A 13,858-nucleotide genomic window follows, 5' to 3' on the forward strand; every position below is an offset into this window, starting at 1 on the left:
GTTGCTGGGAACCAAACTCAGGTCCGCTGGAAAAGTGGTAAGTGCTCTTAACCACTGAGCCATCTCTCCAACCCCTGTACTGATATCTCTAGTAGCTGGACCAGAGTGAATAAGGGATGTCACATGCTCTTCTTTACTGCAGAGTGACAGCCCCCGTCCCTGTGTGCTACACATCCCAGTTGATGGCTGCTTGGCTGCACCCATGTGCAACCAGAGCTGTGAAGAACACAGTGTGTGGCATCTCTTCACCCACTGACTTTCTGAGTCATGAAGCAGCTGTGCTTCTAGGGTCTTGAACTTCTATGGTGTTTTTACAGTGGCAGTGGTGGTCTGCATCTCTACCAGCGGTGTGTGAGAGTCTTGGGGAGTCACGGGGCCCGATTGCTCTCTATTTTGCAGGTAGGAAAACTCAGTGTCAGAGCTGGTGAGATATTGGCACAGGTCCCCTGACCGTGGGTGCTCAGCCCTGCATTCTCCTCCACATCCCACTGCCATGTTAAAAGCAGGGTTTTTACTTAGTAGGTTTGCTATTATCCTCCATTGGAAGTGACGTGGAGGAGGGGCGCTATTATGGAGGAATGGCACCCACGCCTGCTGTCCCTGCAAGACCAGTTTAAGCCACTCAGCCACCATTCACCTCAAGGGAAAATCCAGATGCTCAGGGATCCCTCTCCAGCCTTTTCTCAAACGACGTCAGACTTGAGAAAAAGGAACCGGCTATCTATGCAGGGCCTGGCTCACTGGCCATCGCCCTGATCCACCCCAGCAAATGGCTCTGGCTTTCACTGGCCTCCGAAGAATTCCTTTTATATTACAGCAGAACGCAGCCTGACAGAAGCATGGAAAGCACCTGTGCCTCTCCCATGTCTCCATTTCCTCCTTCCTCTGGGTGCCGCGGTGCTGAGGCTGACCCTGTCCCTTCTCATCTGTGTTCACGTGCATCTGGTCTGGGTGCTGTTCCAGTGTGGCCAGCGTTCGGGAAGTCTGAGCATCCACAACTTAGTGGACTCTTCCTTCAACTGTATTCCCAATGTCTCTTTGTTACCTATCATTTCCATCTTATGCAAGGTACTCAAAGGCAGGCTGCATGTAGGAATAGGTCATAATATGCACAAAAATGATGTTTCCATATACTTCAAGCTCCCTTTCCTTTTTTTTTTTTTTTTTTTTTTTTTGGTGTGTGTGTGTGTGTGTGTGTGTGTGTGTGTGTGTGTGTGTGTGTTAGTTGTTCTTTTGAGACAGAGTTTCTCTATGTAGCCCTGGCTGTCCTGGAACTCGTTTGTAGACCAGGCTGGCCTGGAACTCAGAGATCCGCCTGCCTCTGCCTCCCGAGTGCTGGGATTAAAGACGTGCGCCACCACCTCCTGCGCCCCCTTTCCCTTTCTTTTGTTAATGAGCATCTGTGAGCCCCTCTTTTCTTCCCCATCTTCCACTCTTACTATCACAAACCGCTGGGCAGAGCTCATCTTGCTCCTTCGTGTGTGTATGTTTATCTGGGGTCCACATGAGTCTGGAGCCAGGAGAACTGGTGGGCTGTGCTCTGTGTGGCTCAACCTCCACAAGCCTTGTCCCTTATCTCTCCCAACTGTCACACGGTTTCCACTCTGCCTTCTGAGCCCTCTCATTGTGAACCAAGAAAACCCCGTATCGCATCCCTTGTGTGTGATGAAGGTCCCCAGTTCCGTCTGTCAGGGCCCTCTCCGGTGGCCCTGATTAAGGGGGAGTTGGGCACTGGTAAGGAAGGAAAGGAATGAGGTGTTCTTATTTTGATCTATGATCTCCTCCCCCAGGGTCTCTGGGGCTTACTTAGTAAGACCCTCTTCCAGGCTAGCAGGCAGGTCCCTTGATCTATCGCCAGAGGCAAAGCACTTCTGCTGTGGTTCGCTCATTCATTCATTCATTCATTCAAGTCTTCACAGCTACTGTTGATGCTCTCGTGAACCGTCCAGTCTAGAGGAGGGGTATAAATAATGAGCAGATATGCAGAGTGGCTGCATGTGCTAGATCATGAGATCAATAATGAAGGCAGAGGTGGAGGGTAAGTCAGAGCACTAGGTACAGGGCATCCTCTCAGAGATTATGACCCAGGAGGTAGAACGCCCTTGGGGGACATTGAGGCAGAGGCTGGAGGACAGGAAGCTATAGGTGCCAGGCAGGGCGAGCACGCTGCGTCTGTGGTCCATTTAACTCTTGTATATGATTGTTTTTCCTTCTTTCTTTTTTAAAAGGACTTGACTACAGATGGAATAACAATCTATGGCCATAGCATCCAGAATATACCTGTTTTAGTCATATATACATATAATGAATCACTTAGGTGAGCTCAAGATGCATGTGCAGTGCCTTGATGAGGACTCTAAACTCTTGCCGAGTTTTCAGGGCCCAAAGTTGTCACTGGGACAGGCCCCCACTGAGCAGGTTTCCCCAGTAAGGGACCTAAGAATGCCTTGCTCACATATGCCCGTGTAAGGACGAAGCAAATGCCCCAAAGATGCAGCCTAGAGGTTCATCCCTAGAGCAGAAAGAACCATGCCAGCAGGGAGCTAGCCCATTATTTCCCCTTCTCATCTTGTCCAGCCACACACTTCAGCCACCAGCTGACCTGGATCCTCCAAGTAGCTGACACTACGCAGATACCCACTTTGGAAGAACAGCGTCAGCGGATGGGGGCTCATTGGTTCTTCCTGGGGCGTTGTTGAGACAGGCACTTCCTGTGTGGTCTCTTGCTATGAATCAGCTCTGGTGGAGGAAGCAAAGCCCAACAGGAGGTGATACACTGGCTACCCATTGTATCTTAGGAGAGGGATTAGCCTTCCTATATCAGCACTCTCAGCCCATGACTGTATCTCAGAAACACTTTGTAATCTTACTCAGCGTGGACCCTCCTTCAGCAAATGATATCTCACTCTAGGCAAATAGGCCAGCAGTATAAAGCCAAGAACTCTAGCAGAGGCTCATCTGTCACTCGTGGTCTTCCTGTGAAGCTGCCATGGAGCACAAGGTGACCTGTGTCCTCGCTATGGTCCTCATGCTGGCCCTCAGCAGCCTCGCTCAGGACCATGTAGGTAAGACGAACCCCCTTGTTTCCCACTGGTCACGGCCATAGACATCGGGCCCAGAAACTGTTGTGACCTGTTATTTCTAGCCATCCCCTATGCAACCGCTGGTCTGGGTCCTTGAAGGCTATTACCCAGTTTACAAGATCACAAAAGAAGAAAGTCTGGCGCAGTGGGGTGGGGCCCGGGGACCTGTGAGAGTGTGGGGACAATGGAGCTTTGCAGCTGGGCTCCCTCCTCCCTTGCTGATGTCAATGTCATACTGTTCTTAGAGCCTCAAGTCTAAACACAACATTTGGTGGTTTAGAGCAAGGCCCACATGCCCTTGCCAGCCTCTCCCAGGCAGGCAGCCCTGCCCAAGTACTTGTGATTGGACCTTCAAGAGATCCATCCATACCCTGAGCCCCTGGATCCCTAGGATGCACCCCGCTCTGGGATCCAACCCCCTCCTATAGCCCTGTGTCATCGCTCCTGGGGATGGAGGGCCCTGTGACCCGTGACCTTGTGTCAGCTGCTTTGCCTGTAGAATGGGAACAGTGTCTGCCCCAACAGGCATGCGACAGTGTGACAGCGACCGTGTGACAGTGGCTGTGTGCAAGCTGTGCTTCCCTGGCTGTGACGAGCTTGATTCTTAGACACAGCGTTAGGGGAGAGGGAACAGGAAAGTTTCCAAGTCAAGGATTTCTATGAGCATGAGAGAAGAGTTTAGGGCTCTCTGCTTATCTTCCAGCACTTTCTGTGCCCCTTAAGTGGGAGCAGGTAGTTGGGAGAGCAGGGAGGAGGAAGTACCATGTTACTGCATCAGCCCGTGGCTGGAAACAAGGAGCCAGTCGGGGGTGAGGGATGAACCTGAGGGAGAAATGGCTTTGGAGTAGAAGGTGAAGAGAGCAGGGGTGCCTCCCTCTGCTGTTCTGTGCTTTCTCCAGCACCTCACCCCGCCCCAGTTCCATCCATCTTGCTGTCTCCTTCCTTTCCTCTGCCCCATTCCCTGGACCAGGGCTCAACACCTGTTCCTGGGTCATGGTGTCCTTGACCCTGTTTCCATAGAGAAATATCTGTAGATCTATAAAGATACATCCTATAGAATATAGTGGCTGCCTGTGCCGATCCTGAAGGGAAGTCACTTTCAATGATTCCCTCATTGGCCACAAATGTGTGAAGCAGGTCAGAGATCTTTAAATCCCGCTGGGAAAGAGAATTGGAGGCCACCGGAGAGCAGAACCCCCCTCCCCCCCCTCCTGACTGCTGATTCTCAATTGCTTTAGGACCTGTGACCCCTGACTATCCTGTTGGGTGGCCAGTGGTCACCTTAGCTTTATAATAGAACTGAAGCTTGGAGGCCGGTGGCCCCTCAGAGGCCACCAGCAAGTGGATAGCAGGTCCTGATCGTATCCTGAGAGATAGGAGCCAGTTCTTCAAGAACATTTCAATAGATCCCCACACAAGGAAAACAGCCCTGGGAGCAGGCCCCGATGCATGCCCCGGCCTCTGGACTCTGACATCTGCTTGGGACACCTATTGTCACCCACCCAGCCTCCTCTGATGAGATGCCATCTCTGCTTCCTTCAGTCTTATGGTCCTCCACCCCCACGAGTGATACTACCATACCCATGCTTATCCTCCGCACACTGGGACGGTTGTTCTGTGTGGCTCACGTCCTCCATGGGTCTATCAGCCTCTGAATCCAGGTCTAGGTCTGGCAAGGGGTCCTCCTTTACTCGGCTGTTTGTCAAATCTGAAGCAAAGATACATCTTTGGGAATGCTCACCAGCTTCTTGGCACAAAAGGAAGGGAATGGCAAGACCTATGCCTTCATCGCTGTGTTCTGTCACTGGGCACAGTATCTGGCTTTTGCCAAGCCAGTTCCTACACATAGCCAGAATGCATACTGTTCAGTAAGTATCTATTGAATAGGCGAGTATAGGTCACTGACCAACTGCAGAGGTTAATAAGAGAACGGTACATCTATCACCTAGCAGGTGCGGCTGTGCAAGCCTGGGCCCTGGAACTGTCCTCCCTACGCCTCCCCCCGCCCCCATGTGTCAGACTTCCTACATCTGCAAATGAGGATGTCCCTTTGCGTAGTCAAACCTGGCTCTCATCAGGCAGTGTCCTGTTTCCTCACAGAAGGAAGCTGCCAAGAGCGTGGACAACTTCAGGAATCCAGCCCATGACTTTCCTCTGCTTTTGTCTTTACAGTAGAAACATGTACCATGACCCCCCGGGAAAGGGTAAACTGTGGCTTCCCCGGTGTTACTGCTGAGCAGTGCAAACAAAGAGGTTGCTGTTTCGATGACACTGTCCGTGGCTTCCCATGGTGCTTCCAACCTCTGGTCATCGAAAGCCCTCCGGAAGGTATGGTCACTTCTCAACACAGTAGGGGGTGAGGATTTAGTTAGTAGGGAGAACTACATGAGACTGGGCCAGTCAGGGTCACTGGTAGGTCTTTGCCTGTCTGGAGGTCCCTGGATGCCTGTGACATGGCTGAATCCAGGTCTAGGGGTGAAGGGTCAGGGCTGAAAGTCTGGCAAGGGAGGGGCCCACTGTTACTTGGCAGTTTGTCAAGTCTGAATCCAAGCAACATCCTTGGGAATGCTGGCTGGAGCAGGAGGGAAGGGGATGGCAAGAACATGCCAAGACAGCGTCTCTGTGTGCATTTGTGTGCATGCACATACGTGCATGCATGTGTGCAGAGGCCAGAGGTCAACCTCATGCACCTTCTCTCCTGAGATGGGGTCTCTCCTGAGACTGGTTCTTTCCCTGGGATGAGTAGGTAGGCTGGCCAGCAAGCCTCAGGGACCCTCCTGTCTCCATCTCCTCAGTACTGGGATTATAAGCATTTCCCACAGTGCAACTTCTTGTGTGGGGCTGGGGATCGAACTCAGGTCTTCTTGCTTGCAAGGTGAACACTTTGCCAACTGAGCCATTTCCCTAGTCCTGATAGTTTGTGTTTCATGAAGAGTTTTCCTATAAGCACTTTGAGTCAAAGCTTCCTACAGTTGTTTAAAGAGAAAGACAACACTCATGAGGACCTTTTGTTGTCTCTTCTCCCTTTAGAGGACTGTCCCTTCTAGAGTCCATCTGAGAGAGCCGGTTACATCAAGATTTGGTACCACCCGGGCACTGGAGCCATCTGGCCCACCCACTGCATATACACCTGTTCTGTGGCTGGATCTGGCCTGATGACTCAGTCCAACCTCTCTGCCTTTTAGAACTCAAATTCGGCCTGAGAATTAAAAGAGATGAATGTTATTCCGTGTTGGTTCATTCTTTTAAAAAACACAAGCCACCTTCCTCTCTTTGATAGTCAAATGCAATATTCTGGGTGCTAACTCCTTGTCATGGATCAGCCCTTAGCTGGAACTGTGTAGGGGAGGGAGGCAGGGATGGGCAGCTGGGAGGAAGAAGTATGTCAGACACATCCTGTAGCTGATGTAGTGTTGTTGCCTATCGTTGGTGCTGAGGCCCAGGACAGAGGTCTCAGGGTCATGCTGAGGGACCTCACAGGCTTCCAGCACAACTGCCCCATGAGAGCTCCTCAGACATCCAAGCCAGGAGGGACTGACCAAGAGCTGAGACTTATCTTCCAATGTCTCTAGAGTTACTGTGAACTCTAACAAACCAGGATCAGCCTCTGGTCCTTGGGAGGACCATTACAGAGACAACAACGAAAAGCAGAAGGAAGAGGTCCACTTAATGTGGTCCCACTGGGAAGAGGGACAAAGAGGTCCAGTGACCCTCCATCCCTAACCCATCTTTGGGATCCTGAGACAAAGTTTAGTCTTAAATAGAGGGCAAGAAGTATGCACAGCTAAGCAATACGGTCAAAATGTGGTTCCATCCACCACCTTGTCTGGGCTCCAGTTTTTCAGATGGTCTGACAGGTGGTAAATCTCTTCCAAGGAGACAAGTTTCTCCCTTGGCTAGCACCAGGCTTCAGCCTTTCCTTTCCCCACATGAGGTTCCTGGGGGAATTCCAATTCCTTTGGGGTGTATGTCTCAATCTGGTAACTAATGTGATTAAATCACTAGCAATCCACTGAATCAGCTTAATGATCAAATGAATTTATTTGGGGGGTAAACTCACAACCACAGGAGATTTATTTTAGGGTCTAAGAAAGCTGAAAGCTGAACTATGTCCCACACTGAACGGCTTGGTCCAATATCTCAGCATCCAAAACCATGCGGTAGCCAAAAAAGGGGGCATATGTATATCCCAGGTCTTAAGGGTCCCCAGTGGCCACACCCCAGGGGCAGGTACCTCATTTCATAGACAGATGTAACAGCCACAGCTGCCTCACTCGGGAGGCACTTCAGGGCATGGCTCAAACAGCTACATACTACGTCTCCCCCTTTTGTCTAAATAAGAAAATAACACAAAACTATATACAATAGGAATGATTATCAAGGAGCTATAAAGGTTAATGAATGACATAAACAAATGGAACTATAACCAATAAGAACAACATCAAACAAGAGACGCATACTAATATCCAGAGATGTCCAGAACAGAGGCAAATGGCATGTTAGAGAGATTGTTCCAAAAAGTGTCCCATCCTGAAGAATCCGAATCTAGTACTTAGTATGCTCTAGCTAAGATACAAGAAGATTGTAACTGTAACTGTTAGTCTTCAAACCCCTCAAAGACCTGAGAAGGAATATAATAACACCTGAGAAAACGGGAAATGCACACAGGCAACTTTCAGAAATCTTTTGAGAAAAGACAGAGACAGCTGGCAGCCTAGACAGTCACCTAAAGTTTCTCAGCACCATTGGGGCATCCAATTTAGCTATAGGCCTAGAATATCTGACAGACAATTTTCAGAAACAGGAATTTTAAAAGACAATCTTACCCTGTCTTGGCAGAGTTCAGTAGTCTTTTTTCCTTGTGTCCTGCTAGTCCAGAAAGGACAGCGTTCATACTGTCAGCAGTGGAGGCAAGGGCAGTTCTTTGCCCAGCAGGACATTATGCACCAGGAAGAAGACAAACCTCCAAATGGAGTGTCTTAAAAGCCCAACATTCTCTCAGGATCAGATCGGTGCTACCAGAAGCAATCGTGTCTCATGTCAACAGAATTCTAAGTTATTTAAATGTTACATTCTCTAGGTCTATGAATTGTTTGAAGATTACCTGTCCATCTAATCCATGTATCTGTAAATCTGGACAACCTAACTAACGTAACTATAGAGATGACAAGCATAGGTGACTATAAATCTGTAAGTCTTCTCTACCTAAATAGCCTGAGGACTAAGCCTTCATATAAACAAGGTAAACAGTCTATAAACAAATGTACAGTAAAAAGACAATGACCTCAAAATTGTGACAACACAAAAAATATCTTAGAGGTAGAAATGTATAGTGCAATATGCAATGTGACAACAATCCTAAATATGTATCAGTATATAAAATATCCTAAACAGAGGTGGAACATACATACAGTATGACAAATATAATTTTTCATTTGTATCAATATACAAAATATTTCAAATAGGAGTAGAAATATATGTACATTACAACAAGTACAGTTCTGTATTTGTATCAATATACAAATTGTCTTAAATAGGAATATAAAAATAGTTTACACTTGTATCAATATACAAGAACATCCTCCTGCATCCGATGGGACTAAGAGAGCCTGTGTTCAGTGACTGATGGAAGCAGATGCAGAGATCCATGGCCAGGCACCAGGCTGAGCTCGGGGAATGCAATCAATGAGAGAGAGGAGAAATTCTACAGCGAGGGATGTCGAGATCATGATGAGAAGACATGCAGAGATGACCAGCCACACTAGTGGAAGCCCATGAACTGTGGACTGGTGGCTGTGGAGCCCCCATGGGACTGGACTAGGCCCTCTGGATATGTAGGATAATTGTTTGGGGGGCACCCAGGCAGGGGGATCGGGATCTATCCCTGGTGCATGGGCAGGCTTTTGGGAGCCCAGTGACTGTTGTGTGATGCTTTGCGCAGCTTTGGGACAGTAGGAAAGGACTTGAACCTGCCTAGGCTCAGTATGCCAAGCTCTGCTGATTCCCCATGGGAGACCTTGATTTGGGGGATGTGGGGTGGCTTGGGAGGGAGGGCTGGGGGGTGGGAGGAGGGAAGAGATAGGATCTGTGAATGGTATCTGGAATGAGTAGAAAAATTTCTTAATAAAGAAAAAAAGAATCTTGTGGTGGTATTGTGTTCCCTGAAATATTGTGTGTTCCCCAAAATAAACTTATTTGGGGTCAGAGAACAGGACAGCCACAATATTAAACATGAGAATAGGCAGTGGTAGCACACGCCTTTAATCCCAGCATTGGGCAGCCAGAACCAGGCAGATCTCTGTGAGTTCAAGGCCACATTGGAAACAGCCAGGCATGGTGACTCACACCTTTAATCCCAGAAAGCAAGCCTTTAATCCCAGGGAGTGGAGGCAGAAAGAGAAAGATTATATAAGATGTGAAGACCAGAAACTAGAAGCATTTGGCTAGTTGAGCATTTGGCTGGTTAAGCTTTTAGGCGTTGGAGCAGCAGTTCAGCTGAGAGCCATTTTGGATGAGGACTCAGAAGCTTGCAGTCTGAGGAAACAAGACCAGCTGAGGAACTAGCAAGGTAAGGTAGCTGTGGCTTGTTCTGTGTCTCTAATCTTCCAGCATTTACCCCAATAACTGGCCTCAGGTTTATTTTTATTAATAAGACCATTTAATATTCCTGCTACAGAATCCATAACAGTACAAATTATCTAAGGCTGATGTTTTACTAAATTAGTTTACTAGTATATACAATAATCTACCTTAATGTCTTATATCTATCCATTTCCCTTTTTCTTTTCTTGAGGAGAATACTGAGTATAATATTTTCTTCCACCCTCAACCCTATAACCATCATCCATAACCCTGAGCAACATGAAACCTTTGGGAGAAGGGGCATCATTTCCTTAGAATCACTTCCTGTTGTTAGGGGGCGACAGAATCTCTGTGGGTTCCTGTAATAAAGCTCAGATAGTTAGGTCGCAATTGGACAAACTGTAGATTTTGCAGCCAATCTCAGAGTAAGGGGTAAGGTTGTCTGAGATTCTGGCTAGAAGTGTAGTATGATGGACCATCTCATCTTGGAACTGTCCTGGAGAGTTTTTAGTCCAAGGCTGACCATCAAGTAATGTTCATGAGTATCTCAGCATCATTCTGGACTGGGTAGAGTCATTGTTGTGGGGCCCCATCTTCATTCTGGAGACTTCAGAGATTGCTGTTGGAAAGACTTATTTTTTATTGTGGAAGATTTGAACATTTTTAACATCAAAGTGGAAAGTTTGTATTGATTTTGGATAGAGAAAGAATTCTTCAAAAGCAAGGACAAGCATGGAAAGAAATAGAATCTTGACAACTATGGTCCCTAGATTATTGGTTTTCTTCTGTCTCACACCAGTTGGCTCTTCCGATATGAGACAGAATCTCCTGATTTTTCCTTTAGCAATATGCTTGGGTTTAGAGAAGGAGAGAGCCACATTCCAACTCCAAAGCCAGCTTGATTTATAATTGAATTGGGACCATAACTTTTCTAGAGTTAAAGAGATATAGATGTTAGGCAGTGAGATATTACTCTGTGTATATTGGTACCAATAGATTCTTTCCTTCTATTGTAGATATCTGAGTATCCAAGGCCTTATGATTCCTGGAAGATGGGTATTTCTATTATCCTATAAAGACAGAAAACAGAACCCTGCCCCAACCCTTGTTTGTTGAGTTTTTCTTAGAACTTGTAGAGATGCCATATTGGTGGATGAGTTATTACTTCTCCTCATCAAGGGATTTCTCCTGTTTAGATCAAATATTTATTAATTTTGTTGGTATTCATAGCTTTTCTTCTGCAGAAACAAAAGCAAAACCTCTTCCCTAATGTAGGATGTATCCTGGTTTCCATTCTGAGGTAAACACATCTTTGAAGTAAACTGGTTGGTTTAGCTCAGGAGTTTTTTCTGTTGTCCAATGTCTCTCCACAGCTGTTGTCCCTTTCTCATCAGCATTGAGAAAATTCAAGGTTAATAAAGCATTATGCAATCTGTTTCTAGGAGTCATTGTTACCTCTTTCTGTTTATTTAGCATATCCTTTAAAGTTCGATTAGATCTTTCTATGACTGCTTGGCCTGTAGGATTGTGTGGTATATTTGTAATATGCTTTATATTGTAATATGCAAAAAAAAAACCCTGTCTCATTTTATTTAATACATATGCTGGGGCATTGTCGGTCTTAATTTGTACAGGTATTCCCATGATAGCCATGACTTCTAATAGGTGTGTAATCAGAGAATCAGCCTTTTCAGAACTCATTGGAGTTGCCCATTGAAATCCTGAATAGGTGTCAATGGTATGGTGTACTTTTGTATAATATTTAAGGGTCCATCCTTAAAATTATACAATTCCAGGGGTCCAGGAGAGATGCTACCATCGACGCAGGAATGAATCCAGTTGCTCAGAGCTCTTTCACTCAATTAGTTTATTGTCAGTCACCATCACTTAAGCACCAGTTCAACTTTCTCCAATCTCTCCTTTCTTTGGTGCCTTTCCTTCCTTTTCTCCCCTTCTCCTGGGACTGGTCTACATCCTATCCCAAGCAGTAACACCTTATGTTTTGTATACAGCAAAAGATTGTAGGGGTCCCTGTTGGTTATTTGCAGTGCTCTTACCCTGTGAGGAAACATCAAGAAACATGACAGAATCCACTAACAAGCGTTTTATTAAGATAGGAAATAGAGACAGATGTGCACAGGCCTGTGGAAAAGACACGTGAGTAAAGATGGAGCTGGGAGGCTGGCCTATGCCTGGGCAGACAGGCCCATGTGGCTATTCCACCCATGTTCATAGACCACATGATTGTGCTGTGTACTTTACGCAACCACGCAAAGCCACGGAGTTCTGTTCACGTGAGACGTTTTGACCCTGAAATGACTAGGCGGAAGTTACTAGGTCCTGCCGGGCATGCACAACTATGCCCAATGGTGGGGGTGTGTTGTCTTCAATCCAACCCTCCAACTGTTCCAGATAGCCTGTTAACTCCCCTGCTATGTCACCTAAGGTCTATCCTATGGAGCTTCTCAAACTACTCCTTACCCCAGCCATGTGACAATCCTTGCCCACCTCCAACCCACATCGGGGATTAGCTTCTTCTTTTTCCTCCAGGCCAGAGCCCTTCATCCCTTTCCCCTAAGTGGCAGGGACCCTTCAAGGTAATTCTTGTGACTCCTACAGCTGCTAAACTCTAGGGCTTTCCTCACTGGGTCCACCTGTCTCATCTGAAACCTTTTATCTTACCTCCATCCCTGAAAAAAATCTCTCTTTATATACAGTAAAACGAACAGGGTCTTGTTCTCTCAAGCTCCAGAGGACATCAGGATCCATTGCCTTGTCACCAATTCCAGAGGAAGAAGGTATCACTCCTTCCTTTCCCAACTAGGGCCACACAGAGCAAAAGGACCATCAAAAATATCCAGGCCATAAGGAAAAATGTAATGTAACAGTCTATCATTGTTAAATACTCAGCAATTGATCACCTGTGTTTCCTGAATGCTAAACTAATGAAGGGAACAGGTGCCTTAAATAGACTACCTCTAATAAAGCTTGTCTCAGGTAAAAATTAAACAGAGTTCTAAAACACCATAATAATCATTAATTCTCTCACAGCCACCTTTTTAACATGTCTCCACCTGGACAGGCTGGCTCTACCTCAGATAATTGTCAACTCCAAAAAATAAAACAATAATGATTTTTTTCTCTCTAAGCTTTTTCTACGTCACCAGTATCTTGTCAGACAAAAGGTTCCCAGCCACACCATGAAGGATGGACAGCTGCAGAACAAGGGATGACAGAACTTCATTCCAGGACTCCCACCATCATCTCAGGACTTCAAAAGCTACCCTTCCCATTTTCCAAGGGCCAACCGATGTCCATCATTCAGCCAGAAGCAGTCTTTGAGAGAAATGACACCCCATACCCATTCATCACAATTTTTTTTTTTTTTTTTTTTTTTAAACCAGGAGTCCGGGATGATATGGATTCACAACAGGCCCCCATGGTTGGGCATGGTTGCGCATGCCCGGCCAGACCTAGTCACTTCTACCTAGTCATTTCCAGGTCAAAACATCTTGTGTGACCAGGACCCCGTGGCTTTGCATGGTTGCATAAAGTGCACTGCACAACCATGTGATCTATGTGCATGCATGGAATAGCCACATGGGCCTGTGTGCGCAGGTGTGGCCCAGCCTCCCATCTTCACTCACGTGTCTTTGCACAGGCCTATGCACATCTGTCTCTCTCCCTTATCTTAATAAAACTCTTGTTAGTGGATTCTGTCATGTTTCCTGATGTTTCCTCACAGGTAAGAGCACCACAAATAACCAACAGTCACCAGTAGAGGCTTCCTGGCAATTTTATTTGCAACCCAAAAGGGGAGAGATAAGAGTAAAGTCAGTTAGCATTTGGGGTAAACCAGAAAAGGAATTTATGTGCTATAAATATACCCTTACTGTGGTTACATGAAGGCATTACGAGTTTATCATAACTGTGTTCAACTATAAACTTACAGGTGACAGGATAGGGAAGGTCTGTAGGTCACTAAAAGTTAAAACTCAGTTTTTTCCTCTGCTGCCAGTTTTCTGACAGGGCGGGAGAGGAGTACTGATAGCTAGTCAATCTGCATCACAGCTTGAAATGCCTGGTAAGAGGAAAACTCTTTTGATCTAAGAGGTTACCTTAGTTGAGGGGGTTTCAAGAATCTAACAGATGGCCTGGTAGCTGTCTGTTCCTTGCTTGTCTTTTAAGGCTTT

At 46.6% G+C, this 13,858-nt stretch overlaps 1 protein-coding gene across 1 annotated transcript in view; it reads left to right on the forward strand.

Annotated features, from left to right (window-relative positions):
- The first annotated feature begins 2,989 nt into the window (after positions 1 to 2,989).
- Positions 2,990 to 13,858, forward strand: part of Tff1 (trefoil factor 1) — a 35,396-nt gene continuing 24,527 nt past the window's right edge. Inside the window, exons 1-2 of the mRNA XM_036167175.1 lie at positions 2,990 to 3,065; positions 5,259 to 5,411. Coding sequence (XP_036023068.1) covers positions 2,990 to 3,065; positions 5,259 to 5,411 — 229 coding nt within the window. The remainder of the gene's footprint in view (positions 3,066 to 5,258; positions 5,412 to 13,858) is intronic.

Source organism: Onychomys torridus, chromosome 18 (genome assembly GCF_903995425.1).
Source record: "Onychomys torridus chromosome 18, mOncTor1.1, whole genome shotgun sequence".
Taxonomy (NCBI): domain Eukaryota; kingdom Metazoa; phylum Chordata; class Mammalia; order Rodentia; family Cricetidae; genus Onychomys; species Onychomys torridus.